Source organism: Ranitomeya imitator, chromosome 8, assembly GCF_032444005.1.
Source record: "Ranitomeya imitator isolate aRanImi1 chromosome 8, aRanImi1.pri, whole genome shotgun sequence".
In the NCBI taxonomy this organism is placed as follows: Eukaryota; Metazoa; Chordata; class Amphibia; order Anura; family Dendrobatidae; genus Ranitomeya; species Ranitomeya imitator.
The window spans coordinates 187,292,347-187,306,491 of NC_091289.1; the positions used below are offsets into that span (position 1 = coordinate 187,292,347).

Below are 14,145 nucleotides of genomic sequence, written 5' to 3' on the forward strand. Positions count from 1 at the left end.
CATTAATTTCGATGAAACCTTCCTCCTCAGAAACTTTATACCGCGCAGCCGCCGACCACCTCCTCCCCTTTTCCCGCCAATTGCCCCCTCCCCTCAACAGCCAACTCCTTCAAATCACAGCGACCACCTAGAAGCGACCAATCGGACAAGCGCCCTCGGCCACACGTCCTTCCGTCGTCCAAACCAATGGCAGAGGACGGCGCTCATCACGTGCTACCATTCTTCCAATCAAATGACAAGAACTGCCTGCCCGTAACAAAAAGTGAAAGCTGTGCGCGGAAGTGGGAGTACGTGAGGGTGAATGACGTCAGCACGTCGGGTTAGGCGGGCGGCTTCGGCCTGTGGAGCTCCAGGATTGTGATTTTTTGGACTGATTTTCCCGCCTGAGTGACCGGGAAGATGTGCTGAGGCGGCGGCTCCCGGCCCGGCAGGTGCGTGTTCTTTGGTGACGCCTTTCTGCCCAGCGGCCGTTGTGAGTCCCGAGTTCCCGGGCCGCTCACACGCGGGGAGTTTTTTGAAGTGCGGGGGCAGAAGTGCGAGTAATGGCGGCGCTGGTTCGGTCCCCGCATCACATGGTGATGGCGGCGCCGCTCCTGTCAGGACTGTGCCGTGTCTGCTGCTCCCCGGGGACTACAACTCCCAGCGTATGCATAGTCAGGGTGTGCTGGGACATGTAGTCCGCCAGAGTGTGCATCAGGGACTGTATGATAGAAAGGGGTCAGAACATGCAGATCATCACTGACACATCTGCTCACCTATTCCACAGGAGAAACAGTCTGACAATCAGGTGATCCGGTCCTTCAAATAAAATATCAACTTTTATTTCTTCATCTAAAAACATGGATCAAAAAGTTATCAGAATATTTGCAAGTCAGCAAATTTTTTCCTATGATGACGATGATTTTTTTTTTTTATACATGTTTTTAGGTGAAAAAATAACTCCTATTTTATTTGAAGTGGCGATCGCCCTCTTTTGTTTCATCACTGTGCCACCACTACTTAGGCTGCTTTCACACTAGCGTTTTCTGCAATCCGTCACAGTGCGTCGTTTTGCAGAAAAAACGCATCCTGCAAAAGTGTTTGCAGGATGCGTTTTTTCCCCATAGACTTGTATTGACGACGGATTGCCACACGTCGTATCCGTCGTGCGACGGATGCGTCGTGCTTTGGCGGACCGTCGGGAGCAAAAAACGCTACATGTAACGTTTTTTGCTCCTGACGGACCGCTTTTTCCGACCTCGCATGCGCGGCCGGAACTCCGCCCCCACCTCCCCGCACCTCACAATGGGGCAGCGGATGCGCCGGAGAAATGCATCCGCTGCCTCCGTTGTGCAGTGCGTTAAACGCTAGCGTTGGAATCTCTGCCCGACGCATTGCGACGGGGAAATTCCGACGCTAGTGTGAAAGTAGCCTTACCCACACGCCTTCCTCTTTCTTCGGTGACTTCTTCCTGTTTTGGGTAGACCCGTCTGATGTAGATGTCCTGACTAGCACAGAAGGCTGCGACCGAACGTGCACGTCGTGTGGATACTTGGCGCATGTACAAGCTCCAGGTTCGGTCCTCTGCTTTGTACAGGACACCTTCATCCGGGCATTCATTTCCTGTCTATCTTGTAATTTATAGGAACAACACCGTATGCACTACCCGAAGAGGTGCCCAAGTAGGGTCCAACACCATATATCAAGAGAAAATAAACGTAGGCACTCAAAATGTCCAAAGACCGGGTAACCGGTAATGCATGGGAGCCCAGGTGGGCGGCGTGCCGGCGTGGCAGTCTACCGCTAGTCAGAGCTCTGACATTTCGCTTCCCTGCAGATTCACTCTGCTAAAGTGCTGATGTGGGACACCTTTACATGCGGTCATTCACGCATATCTCTAACCCTGCACATTGTTATTGAAGAAGGCAGTCTATTGTGGCCGAAACGTTTAATTTGATGACTACATTAAATCATAAAATTCCGCAAAGTTGAGTACCTAAGTTTATTTTCTCTTAACTTGTAATTAATGTCAGCCTGTTTTTGTTTGTTTTTTTTTTTTTTTACAGGTGACCCCTCTCATAGCGCCGTCTCCAGGCTCTTGTGGAAATTGCAGTAGGAAAATGCCAGGGGTTACTCAGTGTGAAAGTCAGACGGTGCTGGCCAAAGCCAGCCCCACCAAAAGGAGCCGCCTGTCTCTGCGCTTCTTCCAGAAAAAAGAGGCAAAAAGGGCTTTGGACTTTGCTGAAACGCCACAACCTGAAGAGGAAAATGTAGAGGAAAAGGAGCCCGAAGCGTAAGTACCACAATATACATCATTGTATACGATGAGAGTGCGCACGGCCGCCCCGGAGGTTTGTCACCAGCAGACTGTCTGATCAGGAAACGTGATTGTGGCACCTCGTGTGACCGGCTGACAACACTTTTCCCTCACACTGGACTAGATGTGAACTTCTGCATTTTGCCGTAACGCAAAAGAAATGTGCATCGGTTGTTGCCCGTGCGCTGATGCGTCGGTTGTTGCCCGTGCGCTGATGCGTCGGTTGTTGCCCGTGCGCTGATGCGTCGGTTGTTGCCCGTGCGCTGATGCGTCGGTTGTTGCCCGTGCGCTGATGCATCGGTTGTTGCCCGTGCGCTGATGTCAGGTGAAATACTTATATTTTTTTTCCTCATGAAGCTGTGATCAGGTGGTACCTGCTACCCAGATGTCTCCACCCGTCTGCTGTGTGAAGAACGAAAGCTTGGTTCCTTTTGTAGGGTTCAGCAATCTTGGGAACACCTGCTACCTTAACAGTATACTTCAGGTACAGACTTTTATTAAAAAAAAAAAAACTTTTAACTGGTTTTGCCTCTTTTTTTTTTTTTTTTGTGAGATCTTTTAGCCTCACATACAATAACACAAATTGACCAATAGTATTCTCGTTTCAGGTTTTATGCTACTGTCCTGGGTTCAAAAGTGGTGTGAACCAACTATGTGATGTTATATCTAAGACGAGGGGGAAGGAAGGCAAAGAACATGCCGAAAAAAATAAAGTAAATTATTTTCTTTAAAAAAGTCTGCATTGAATGCATAAAAAAGTCTGAAATGTTACTAATAAATTAAATGTCTTAACAGGAGTGTGAGAAAGACAACTTGCCCGCAAGTTACGAGGTTATCTGCAGTTTGAGTTCCTTGATTCATTCCACAGAGCTCCTACAAGTCAGCTATCTATTAAATGCAGAGAATTACAATACCGAGCTTTCTGCACAACCCAAGAGGCTTCTGAACACGCTGAGGTACGAGGCACTACAGGCATGGGATATAGTGGGTTCTCGGATCACAATGCAAAGGGTTAATCTGCTGTCTGATCCTTGCTAATCAGTAGTCCAGAAAAGCCACTGTCAATTGCTTCAGCTATGGGGGGCTTCTGTGATCATCAGCCTGGAAGCATCATACCATATTCAAGGGAACCTGTCAGGTCTCCCATGCCTTCCAACCCAGCAGCATTCACCTATGTATGATTAATCTCCCCGTGTAATTCAGTTAAATGCTTTAAAAAAAAAAGCATTTGTCAGTTTCCTATGCGAATTAGGGCTTTGACTAGTCGATGGGGCATTAGTTGCCCCAGACTAGTCATCCCTCTTTCCATATTATCAAGCCACTGTGGGTGAGAGAACATAATTTTTATGAGCCGGACTCATCGCCAGTTGAGGCAAATCTCGTGCATGCACGCCGCTCATTTTGGCAGTCACTGTGTCTCTGAAGCCAAGTGTACGCTGCCCGGCTTCAGAGATGCACTGCATATGACCGTCAGCCATCTTCTGAACTTCCAGTCATGCGCAGTGCGCCTCTGATGCTGGGTGCAGGTACTAGGGGAACCTAGAAGTTGGTACTCATACTTGGAGGGTGCAGATTCAGCTGCAGGAGGATGGTCACTAAGAAGAGGTCCAGTTAAGTGAGCAGATATCTTGTTTTAATTCCTTCATAACCTGCCTCTAGAGCGGTTGTCCGGGCTTGGATCTCAAGTCTGTAGTCACTACATTTGACTGTAGAGTCTTGAATCCTCACAATGCACACAGTCAGGATACAGAGACGCAGTCGTTGGGCTGCAAGTATGTGATTTGCATACTTTCAGCCACATTCCAACTAGACATGGCTGACCTTGATCGATTCACTTGTATTCGGCGAGGCCGTGCATGTCTGGTCGGCACATGACTGTACGTATGCAATGTCCAGTATTGGACAACCCCTTTTTAATAATACATCATATGTCAGGTGCTGGTGTATGGAGTAGCCTCAGAAGCTTAGCTTGCCCCAAATTCAGATCATGCCGGCTGTGTTTATATTGCTGACATCTCCCTGTAAAAGCAGCAACCAGAGAAGGTGCCGATCGCTGCAGTTCAAAGGGAACCTGTCACCTGAATTTGGTGGGACCGGTTTTCGGGTATTTGATTCACCCTTTCCTTACCCGCTGGCTGCATGTTGGCCGCAATATTGGATTGAAGTTCATTCTCTGTCCTCCGTAGTACACGCCTGCGCAAGTAAAGATTGCCTTGTGCAGGCATGTACTACGGAGGACATAAAATGAACTTCAATCCAATATTGCGGCCAGCATGCAGCCAGCGGGTAAGGAAAGGGTTAATCAAACGCCCGAAAACTCCGCCCATATGACCCAAAACCGGTCCCACCAAATTCAGGTGACAGGTTCCCTTTAACGCTTTCAGTAGATCAATCATGGCGGGACGATGAGTTTTCATGGCAACTGCAGACCTGCTGAAGGTCCTCATGACGCCATATAAATCCTATGAAGGCCAGCCACAGGCTTCCCTTTATAGAAGAATATATTTTTGTCCCCTTGGGGGGAACCTTGACTTAAAAGTATTTATGCAGTTATTCTGATATGTATTTTCACAGTAAGTTCACCAGGTCTAGGATATATTTAATATTGTATGCAGCTAGTAATGGAAGATCTGGTGATGGGTCTGCTATAGCCTTTTCTATGTCATTAACTTGGTAATATGCGAGCTGTCCCCATCTAAGCATTCCACTTTTGAACTTTTCACCAGGGAACTCAATCCGATGTATGAGGGGTTTCTACAGCATGACGCACAGGAAGTGTTGCAGTGCATTTTGGGAAACATTCAGGAGGCATGTCAGGACCTCAAAAAAGAGCTAAGTCTCCATGTGAATGAAGCGGTGGCCCTGCAAGCCGATGACAAGGACCCGGGCAGTTGTGAGACCGGAGCTGGGGCTCCTGACAGATCTAATGCTGAATCTGAGGATCCAAAGGTTGAAAACGGCAAACGAAAGAGCGATAATGAGGTTGGAAACGCGAAGAAAAAAACAAAGTTAACGAAGGAGCCAGCGCCTCAAGAGCAAAGACTGACCAGATCAAAAAGGAAATCTGTAGTGGAAAAGCAGGACGATAAAGGAGCCAGTACTAAAGTCAGCGCTGACCCAGCTCCCAACACTCAGCACAAAAAATCCAGATTAGGATTGAGCTGGTTAAAGTCCGGTAAACAGCCAAGTATTTTATCAAAGTTCAAGAGTCTAAGTAAAATGGACAGTTCATCAAAAAGTTCCCCCACCGATATCCTAAACCCTGACATCCAACCGGAGCAATCCAAGAAAGAGGAGGCAACAAAGGAAGGCGAGGAATGTAAGCCGGAGGAAAGCGGCGGGACCAAGACTTCTCCGAATGGTGTGTAGTAATATAATCAAGGGGGGTGTATCAGCTAAATGTTATTGTAAGGCTGGGTTCACGTTACATTATAGGCAGTCCGTTAGATGGACGACGTTACACCGCAGCATAACGCGGTGTAACACAGTCTGTTAACGCCGCCATTAAGCCCTATGTCGGACGCATCGCTAGCGCACGCCCAAAATGGGTGTGCGCTAGCGATGAGCCGTCATTGAGTGACGGACCCTGGGATGCGGGCTGCAGCGTTTCCGGATCCATCACCGCTAGCGCAGATAGAGCTAGCAGATGCTCTATCTGCGCTAGCATGTCGGCACTTACGTTAACGCAGCCCGTTTCTATTAGGGCTGGGCTATTCATTTTACTGAGAGGCCATATGAGACACTACTGTTGTGAAGGCCGGACCAATGGGCTGCAGAATATGTTGGTGCTATAGAAATAAAAATTAACAGTGAAATAATTCTGCTTGATGATAATACTAATAACAATAAAATATCACTTAAATTAAAGCAGAAATAAGTATTTTGCTAACCCCTATATATAGCGTGATCCCCCACATGGCCTTCCTATATACATACAAATATTCCATACACATGAAGAAAAAACCTCGCCTCGCTCCCGTTCCACCCCCCTCCCCTCCGCCGGCGCTCTGCTCCATACTCGTGCACAGTTGATGTGATGAAATTATGTAATTGTAGCAGCTTTCTCACACGCTGATTGGTGGGAGATGAAGCGGGTGGTCCCTCCACCAATGTATTTACCGCTGTCTGCATCGGATGCAGAGCGGTGACAGCGGGTGGCAACGTCGGGGAGAAGGCTGCACCGTGCCCATCAGCCACTGTTTTCAGCTACTTTGCTCGGTATTTCAGTCGGGTGGGCCGGCGTGGATTTGGTCACTGATCAGCACATGGTCCCACGTCCCGGCACTGACTTGCAGTCAGCTCTATTGCTGGATCTAGTATCGGCAGTGACATTGCGGCACTGACTGCTATGAAGGATACAAAAGTGGAAACTAGTTGTAGACCAGTCTTGGACATTGTGGGGACCCCACCTGCTCTATTACAGGGGCTTTAGTAAAATTCAAACAAATTTGTAAAGCGCTTGTGGATTTTTCAAACATGATGGATTTCTGATTCTTGATTTATAGAGCTGAGTGAGTTTGAACTGGTGGAGAGATTATTCCAGGGCCAGCTGGTGCTAAGAACACGATGTCTGGAGTGTGAATGTTTTACCGAGCGGCGGGAAGACTTCCAAGATATCAGTGTTCCTGTGCAGGAAAGCGATACCCCAAAACCAGAAGAATCCTCTGACAGTAAGTACTTCTCCGCGAATGCAAATAAATTTGAACTGGAGGTGTCAACAGCAGCTAAGTTAGTCATCCTTCTTTCCCAGGGCTGCACATTACTGAATGCTTATGTGTATCATATTTAATGTCTGATAATATTGAAGCCTAAATCTTGACTGACTTTTTTGTATGGCAGTCTTAATGAAGGGGGAGACTGGCGTATGAGGCAGCAAAGTCATTGACGGCTATGCACCTCTTAAAGGGAACCTGTCACCACAAAAATCGAAGGTGAATTAAGCCCACCAGCATCAGGGGCTTATACAGCATTCTGTAATGCTGTAGATAAGCCCCCAATGTATCCTGAAAGATGAGAAAGAGGTTAGATTATACTCACCCAGGGGCGGTCGGTCCGAGGCCTCACATCTTCTTACGATGACATCCTCTTCTTGTATTCACGCTCCTGCGCAGGTGTACTTTGTTTGCCCTGTTGAGGGCAGAGCAAAGTACTGCAGTGCGCAGGCGCCGGGCCTCTCTGACCTTTCTCTGCGCACTACAGTACTTTGCTTTGCCCTCAACAGGGCAGACAAAGTATGCCTGCGTAAGAGCTGCAGCGTGAATACAAGAAGGACGTCATCGTGAGAAGATGGGAGGCCCCGGACCGTGACGCTCATCGGACCAGAACCGGACCGGGACCGCCCCTGGGTGAGTATAATCTAAGCTCTTTTTCTCATCTTTCAGGATACTAGTGGGCTTGGCTCACCTTCAATTTTGGAGGCGACAGGTTCCCTTTAATGAAGTTGGTGCAGCTTTCAACTTTCGTCGCCCAGTAATGTTACGTTCCTGGGCTGGAGTACACGCTGGTGTAATTTTACACCTATTTAGTGGGTCTTGTGCAAGGAATCAGAGGAATAGAACAAGCATGTTACATTGATAGACCTATGCTATAATCGCTTCTATAGGTCCTCAAGGTCTGAACTTTAATCACACTTGTACATTGAAAATTTCTAACTTTTTTTTTTTCCCTCTAGTTTCACCAGATCCCAGACAAGAAATTAAAACCTTAAAATGGGCTATCTCCCAGTTTGCATCTGTGGAGAGAATAGTCGGAGAAGATAAATACTTCTGCGAGACCTGCCGTCATTACACAGAAGCGGAGAGAAGTCTCCTGTTTGATAAGATTCCGGAAATTGTGACCATTCATCTCAAATGTTTTGCTGCAATAAGCTCTGAGTAAGTCTTGTCAAATTCTTCACGTTTTGCAGTAGATGTAGATCATGGCTTCTGATTTTATAGGCAAACTTTGTAAACAAAATATATATATATATATATATATATATATATATATATATATATATATATATATGTGTGTGCAATATATATAAATTAGTTGTGATCAAAAGTTTACATACCCCGGCAGAATTTTTGCTTTCTTGGCCTTTTTTCAGAGAATATGAATAACACCAAAACTTTTTCTCCTGTCATGGTAAGTGGTTCGGTGAAGCAGTTTATGGTCAAACTACTGTGTTCTCTTTTTTTTTTTTTTTTTTTTTTTTTTTAAATCATAATGACTACCCAAAACATCCAAATGACCCTGATCAAAAGTTCTCATACGCTGGTGGTTTTGGCCTGATAACATGAAGACGTTGACACAAATGGGTGTGAATGGCTACTAAATGTAACATCCTCACCTGTGACTTGTTTGCTTGTAATCAGGGTGTGTGCATAAAAGCTGAGTGAGTTTCTGGATTGTGAGTCATGGTAAAGCAAAAGAATTGTCAACGGATCTATGGAAAAAGGTAGTTGAACTGCATAAAACGGGAAAGGGATGCAAAAAGATATCCAAGGAATTGATAATGTCAGTCAGCAGCGTTCAAACTGTGATTCACAAATGGAAAGTCAGGGGCTCTATAAAAACAAAACCACAGTCAGGTAGACCAACAAATTTCTGCGACAACTGCCAGGAAAATTGTTCGGGATGCAAAGAAAAACCAACAAATGACAGCAGAAATACAGGACTCTTATGAAAACTAGCAGTGTGGCTTTTTTAAAGGTGCACAATTAAGGAGGCACTTGAAGAAAAATGGGCTGCATGGTCGAGTCGCCAGAAGAAAGCCATTATTGTGCGCGATAATTTGTAAAGCGCTGCGGAATATGTTGGCGCTATATAAATAAAAATTATTATTATTATTATATATGCCACAAAGTATCTCGCCTACAATACGCAAAACAGCACAGAGGCAAGCCTCAAAACTTCTGGAATAAGGTAATTTGGAGTGATGAAATCAAAATTGAACATTTTGGCCACAACCATAAACGTTACATTTGGAGAAAGGTCACCAAGGCCTATAAAGAAACGCCATTCCTACTGTATAGCATGGAGGTGGATCACGGTTTTGGGGATGTGTGGGCTACAGAGGCACAGGAAACTTTGTCAAAGTTGAAGGAAAGATGAACGCAGCACGTTATCAGCAAATACTGGAGGCAAATTAGCACTCCTCAGCCCAGAAGCTGCGCATAGGACGTACTTGGACGTTCCAACATGACAACGATCCAAAACACAAAGCCAAGTCGACCTGTCATTGGCTACAGCAGAACAAAGTGAATGTTCTGAAGTGGCCATCTCAGTCTCCTGACCTCAGTATCATTGAGCCGCTGTGGGGAAATCTCAAGCTCGCAGTTCGTGCTAGACAGCCCTGGAATTTACAGGAACTGGAGGCTTTTTGCCAAGAAGAGTGGGCAGCTTTACCATCTGAGAAAATCAAGAACCTCATCCACAACTACCACAAAAGACTCCAAGCTGTCATTGATGTTAGAGGGGGCAATACATGGTATTGATGGGGTATGTGAACTTTTGATCAGGGTCATTTGGATGTTTTAGGTTGTCATTATGATTTAAAGAGAACACAGTTTGACAATAAATGGCTTCAAGTAACCACAAGTGGAGAAAGTTTTTGTGGTATCATTCAGATTCTCGCAAAAATGGGGAAAATGATGCTGTTTAAATTTTTTTTTTTTTTTTTGCTCTGCTTCTAAATTTCATATCAGTTAATTATATTTTCATAGATCTGAATTTTACACACACGATAACAAATATCTTGCGGTTTATTTTTTATTCTGAAAAAATGAAGTGGTTTAAGTGAATTTTTATTAGTTTTATAGAGAAGGGATGAAGGACAGTCAGCTCCAGGTGGGCTTTCGGTAGCAGAACAGTTGTGCCTTTAAGTGCCTCTGTCAAAGATTGATAGCAATTAAATGGTTAAGGAGCAGCATTTTGGTGAAAACGCCAGTCACTGTCAGTGGCATGTGCTGGTTGTGTAACCTGCTCAATGTTTGCTATCAATATACAATGTACAAGTTTGTCTCATGTTGGACAGGGGTTAGATGAGCAGAATAACTGTAGGTTGTGATCTTCATCCAGGTGCTCTGACCCACATCAAAGAAATGTCCGTGCACATACAGAAAGCTTAGCCCTGCAAGATGAGCAGTATTTCATAGTATTGGCTTTTGCTAAAAGTCTATTTTTTTTTTTTTCCCAGGTTTGACTCTTATGGCGGACTGTCTAAAGTGAACACTCCTTTGTTGACGCCATTGCAACTGTCCCTAGAGGAGTGGAGTACCAAGCCATCAAGAGACATTTATAGGCTTTTTGCTGTGGTAATGCACAGCGGAGTGACCATCAGCAGCGGTCATTACACAGCATACGTCAAACTGAGTGACCTCAACCTCCAGATAGACCAGGTGAAAGCTCCTACTGACCACAAGGAATTAATAAAGACCGAGCCACTGACGGAAGAGGAAGCTCGATCTTCTGACGGTGAAGTCACTTTTCGAACTGGTGCAAACTTACCTGCAACAAGCAGCAAAGTAGCCAAAAAGAGTACGGATACAGTCGGGCTCCTTGGAGGGCAGAAAAGTAAACCTAATTTTGAGCAGCTGCCTACACCAAAACCCCCTAAAGCTGAGCAAAATCAAGACGAAAAAGGATTAGCAGGGTCTGGTCTCGGTGACATCCATGTTGATAATGACAACATTTTGCAAACTGCCACAGATGGACCCAATAGCACCAAGTCTGCATTATATGCGTTGCAAAGTCTGAGGGAGTACGAGGGGAAGTGGCTGCTCTTTGACGATTCGGAAGTAAAAGTGACTGAAGAAAGAGACTTTTTGACAACTATTTCCCCGACCGCTCGATCCACATCCACTCCCTACCTGCTGTTTTATAAAAGGATTGCAGAGTAGTCCCAGCTTCCATCTCAGTCAGTGTATGTATATATCTGTATCCTGTATATATGGAGATCTGTGTGTGACTGATGCGCTGCAATCCTACAGATTGTATGTAGAGCCCTGGTATGTAAATGCTTTATATATAGATTTCTGTACTTTTTTTTTTTTTTTTTCTTCCCTCTCCTCACATACTTATTACACTTACCAATATTTTTTTTTTAATAAAGTTTCCTAATCTATATACTAAATGAAATATATTGGTCTAGTGACCAGAACGTGGCAGCTTTTTGGGTAACTTTTAACTTTATGCAAAGTTACTGTCAGATCAGCAATAATGTATAGACTTCTACAACCTATTTATTAACAGGTCTATGATATCCAGACGTAGACTGCAGGCTTTACAGGACGACAGGTGACTTCAGGAAAACTAAGCATTTTCTAAATGTTTAATAGAACTTTTTTTTTCTTCTCATGAATCTTTGTAATTCATTGTTGTCTGATGTGATCATGCACAAGATTTGTAATTGGATAAAAGCTTGTTTTTTAGATTTCTACTTTCTTCCTGCCTATTTTTTTTTTTTAATTGCTCAGATTGGGCGTTATTTACTGGGTTCAAATCAAGTAATGGGGGCTTCTGGACCTCCTTCATTGATTATCATCAAGTTCCAGAGTATTAATTAAAGTCTACTTACCTGAAACGTGGCCGCCAATTTCCCTGTTCAGGACTATGCTGGAATTTTACTCCATGCAAAGTGTAATTATTGCTTAATTTTATCCTCTGGCCAGTAACCCTAAAATCCTCACTGACAGGAGTAGTTGCAGAGATGTCTTGTCAGCACGGTATTTCTCTCTCCATTGAACATACTTGCACAAGAGGGGGTCTGGAGAAATGGCTGTTGACTGAACATAATGTGTATGTGCCCCTTTAGTAGAGGTTGGAAGGACAAATCGTAAAAGGTCTAAAGGGGTAGAGACACAGGAACCTCCGGTGTTAGCTACAGCACAGATCAAAAAAAGTTGGCTCCTCTTTTGCAGACTATACTTACCGATGGGCATGAAGATGAACCAGTTAAGTAGGAAGCAGACATCGATCCTCATTTTCCAGATCGATTTCTTCATTTTCATGTACAATTTAAAGGGAATCTGTCAGCAGAGGTTTGCTATGTAATTTGAGAGCAGCACGATTGTAAAGGCAGAGTCAGGTTCTAGTAATGTGTCACTTAACTGGGCATGGTTCTTGGTTACAAAAAAAAGCTGTTTTATCAGATCACTAGAGGACTAGGTGTCTTGTGCCCCCTGTCTAACCATACCCTAGCACTGATTGGCAGCTTTCTGTGTAGACTGTATATTGACAGCTGCCAATCAGTCTTGGGGGTGGATGTATACTGAGAATACATACAGAATGCTGAGCTCTGCTACAGCTGTACAATTGGTTTTCTCTGCCATCACAACTGTTGCATCCAGTAACCGGCATGCTTGTCTCTTCCTTAGACGAAAGCAGATTGATGAGCATCCAACAATCACAGCTGCCTCCTCTCCCACTGTACAGGCCCTAGCGCTTTCTTGGTTCGTTTCTTCATCGGCTGCCACGCTCTCCCTTTTCTACACAAGTAGACGACCACATGGTAGCTTTCCAAGAACTTCTGAATTGGCATCTGTCCTAGTCTTCCTTTGCTATCTTTTGTGTTGGGCACCTTTCTTTATCACTCCAAAGTGATCTCCTATCCATTACAATGTAAAAGTGATCGATCCTTTCTTCTACCCCAGGGAACAATGTTGTTACAGCCGAATGTGATCAGCGTTTTGTTGGCACCGGTCCATCTCTTTCAGACATTGATTATTCATCCTTGTTCCTGAAGGAGCTCACAAGTGTTGACTATCCCTCCCTGAATGTTCTTTTTAAGACTTGCCATTTTTAGAACTAAGGATCCTCCCTTCAGAATCGTGACCCACTGCACCCATGAGGTAGGATCCCCTTAGGAAGTGCACAATCGTCCTCAGTTACCGTATGTTTTGTTCAATCCACACATTCTCAAATCTTTGTATCCATGGTTGGAGGCTTCCAGCAGAAGCCAACCCAAACCACAGCTACTTATAGTTATCTGAGGACTGGCTCCTATGTTTTGCTCATGTGCCAGGAGGTGAGCAGATGTGACGCAGTAGCCATATGACCCAGGGGTACCTGAGCGAGTACAGAGGCAGTGTATAAAGAAGATGCTCAGATTCTTCAGGAGAATGGAGACTGATTCGGAGCAGTGATAACCTCAGCAGCTGGATGGGATGCCGCAGGGGCGTTGTGCCAGTGGGGTGGTGGGGGAGCAGCCGTACCTCCTTTCTGGCCTCCTCTTCAGATAGTGGTGCAGGGCACCATTGGTTTCTGCTAGGAGAAGTGGGTAGGCTGGTAAAAGCAGTCAGATCCACAATGGGCTTTGTTAACCCTAGGCCAGAAAAATCAGATCTTGATATGTTACTGGTCTAGATCTAAGAAAACAGAAATCCATTCCGTTGATTGAAAGAATAGGAACTTTAGTGAGAAGAGTGGAAGACAAAAGAGGCAATCTCCCTCCATCCTTAAAAAGGAATTATCCCTTTGACAAGCTTTCCTCATCATTATGGGATAAAGCCCCTAAATTGGACATGGCAATGACTAAAGCCTCCAGAAAGACTTCTCTGCCGTTGATGATGTAGGGGCATTGAGAGATTCTCTTGGTAGAAAGGTAACCTCTTTTCTAAAGGTACATGGGAAACATCATCAGGAGCCCCGAAGCCGGCGGTAGCAGCGACATGTACTGCCAGGTCCTTGATGGTCTGGCTGGAAGGTCTAGAATCCCAGATAAAGGACGGTGTGACAAGTGATAACATTTAGGCCAATATTCAACTTATACGTGGTGGGGGCAGCGACTTTCTTATCCAATGCTTCTGTGAATTCAGTAGAGCGAATGGCTAGGTCAGCTGCCCTTTCTAATGCAGCCCCAAGGGCTT

General features: G+C 45.1%; 1 protein-coding gene across 1 annotated transcript; it reads left to right on the forward strand.

Annotated features, from left to right (window-relative positions):
• Positions 1-271: 271 nt before the first annotated feature.
• USP1 (ubiquitin specific peptidase 1) lies at positions 272-11,722 on the forward strand. Its single transcript, XM_069738173.1, has 9 exons — positions 272-431; positions 2,046-2,272; positions 2,654-2,780; positions 2,905-3,009; positions 3,092-3,252; positions 5,023-5,657; positions 6,802-6,966; positions 7,968-8,169; positions 10,476-11,722. The coding sequence occupies exons 2-9, from the start codon at positions 2,100-2,102 to the stop codon at positions 11,176-11,178; spliced, it is 2,271 nt and encodes a 756-aa protein (XP_069594274.1). The 5' UTR covers positions 272-431; positions 2,046-2,099; the 3' UTR covers positions 11,179-11,722.
• The last annotated feature ends 2,423 nt before the right edge of the window (positions 11,723-14,145 follow it).

Bases quoted from the DNA above. Each gene is read 5' to 3' on its own strand.
- USP1 (XM_069738173.1), top strand. From the start codon at position 2,100: ATGCCAGGGGTTACTCAGTGTGAAAGTCAGACGGTGCTGGCCAAAGCC. The intron at 5,658-6,801 runs GTGTGTAGTAAT...CTTGATTTATAG, and splicing joins GACCAAGACTTCTCCGAATG to AGCTGAGTGAGTTTGAACTG. The intron at 8,170-10,475 runs GTAAGTCTTGTC...TTTTTTTCCCAG, and splicing joins TTTGCTGCAATAAGCTCTGA to GTTTGACTCTTATGGCGGAC.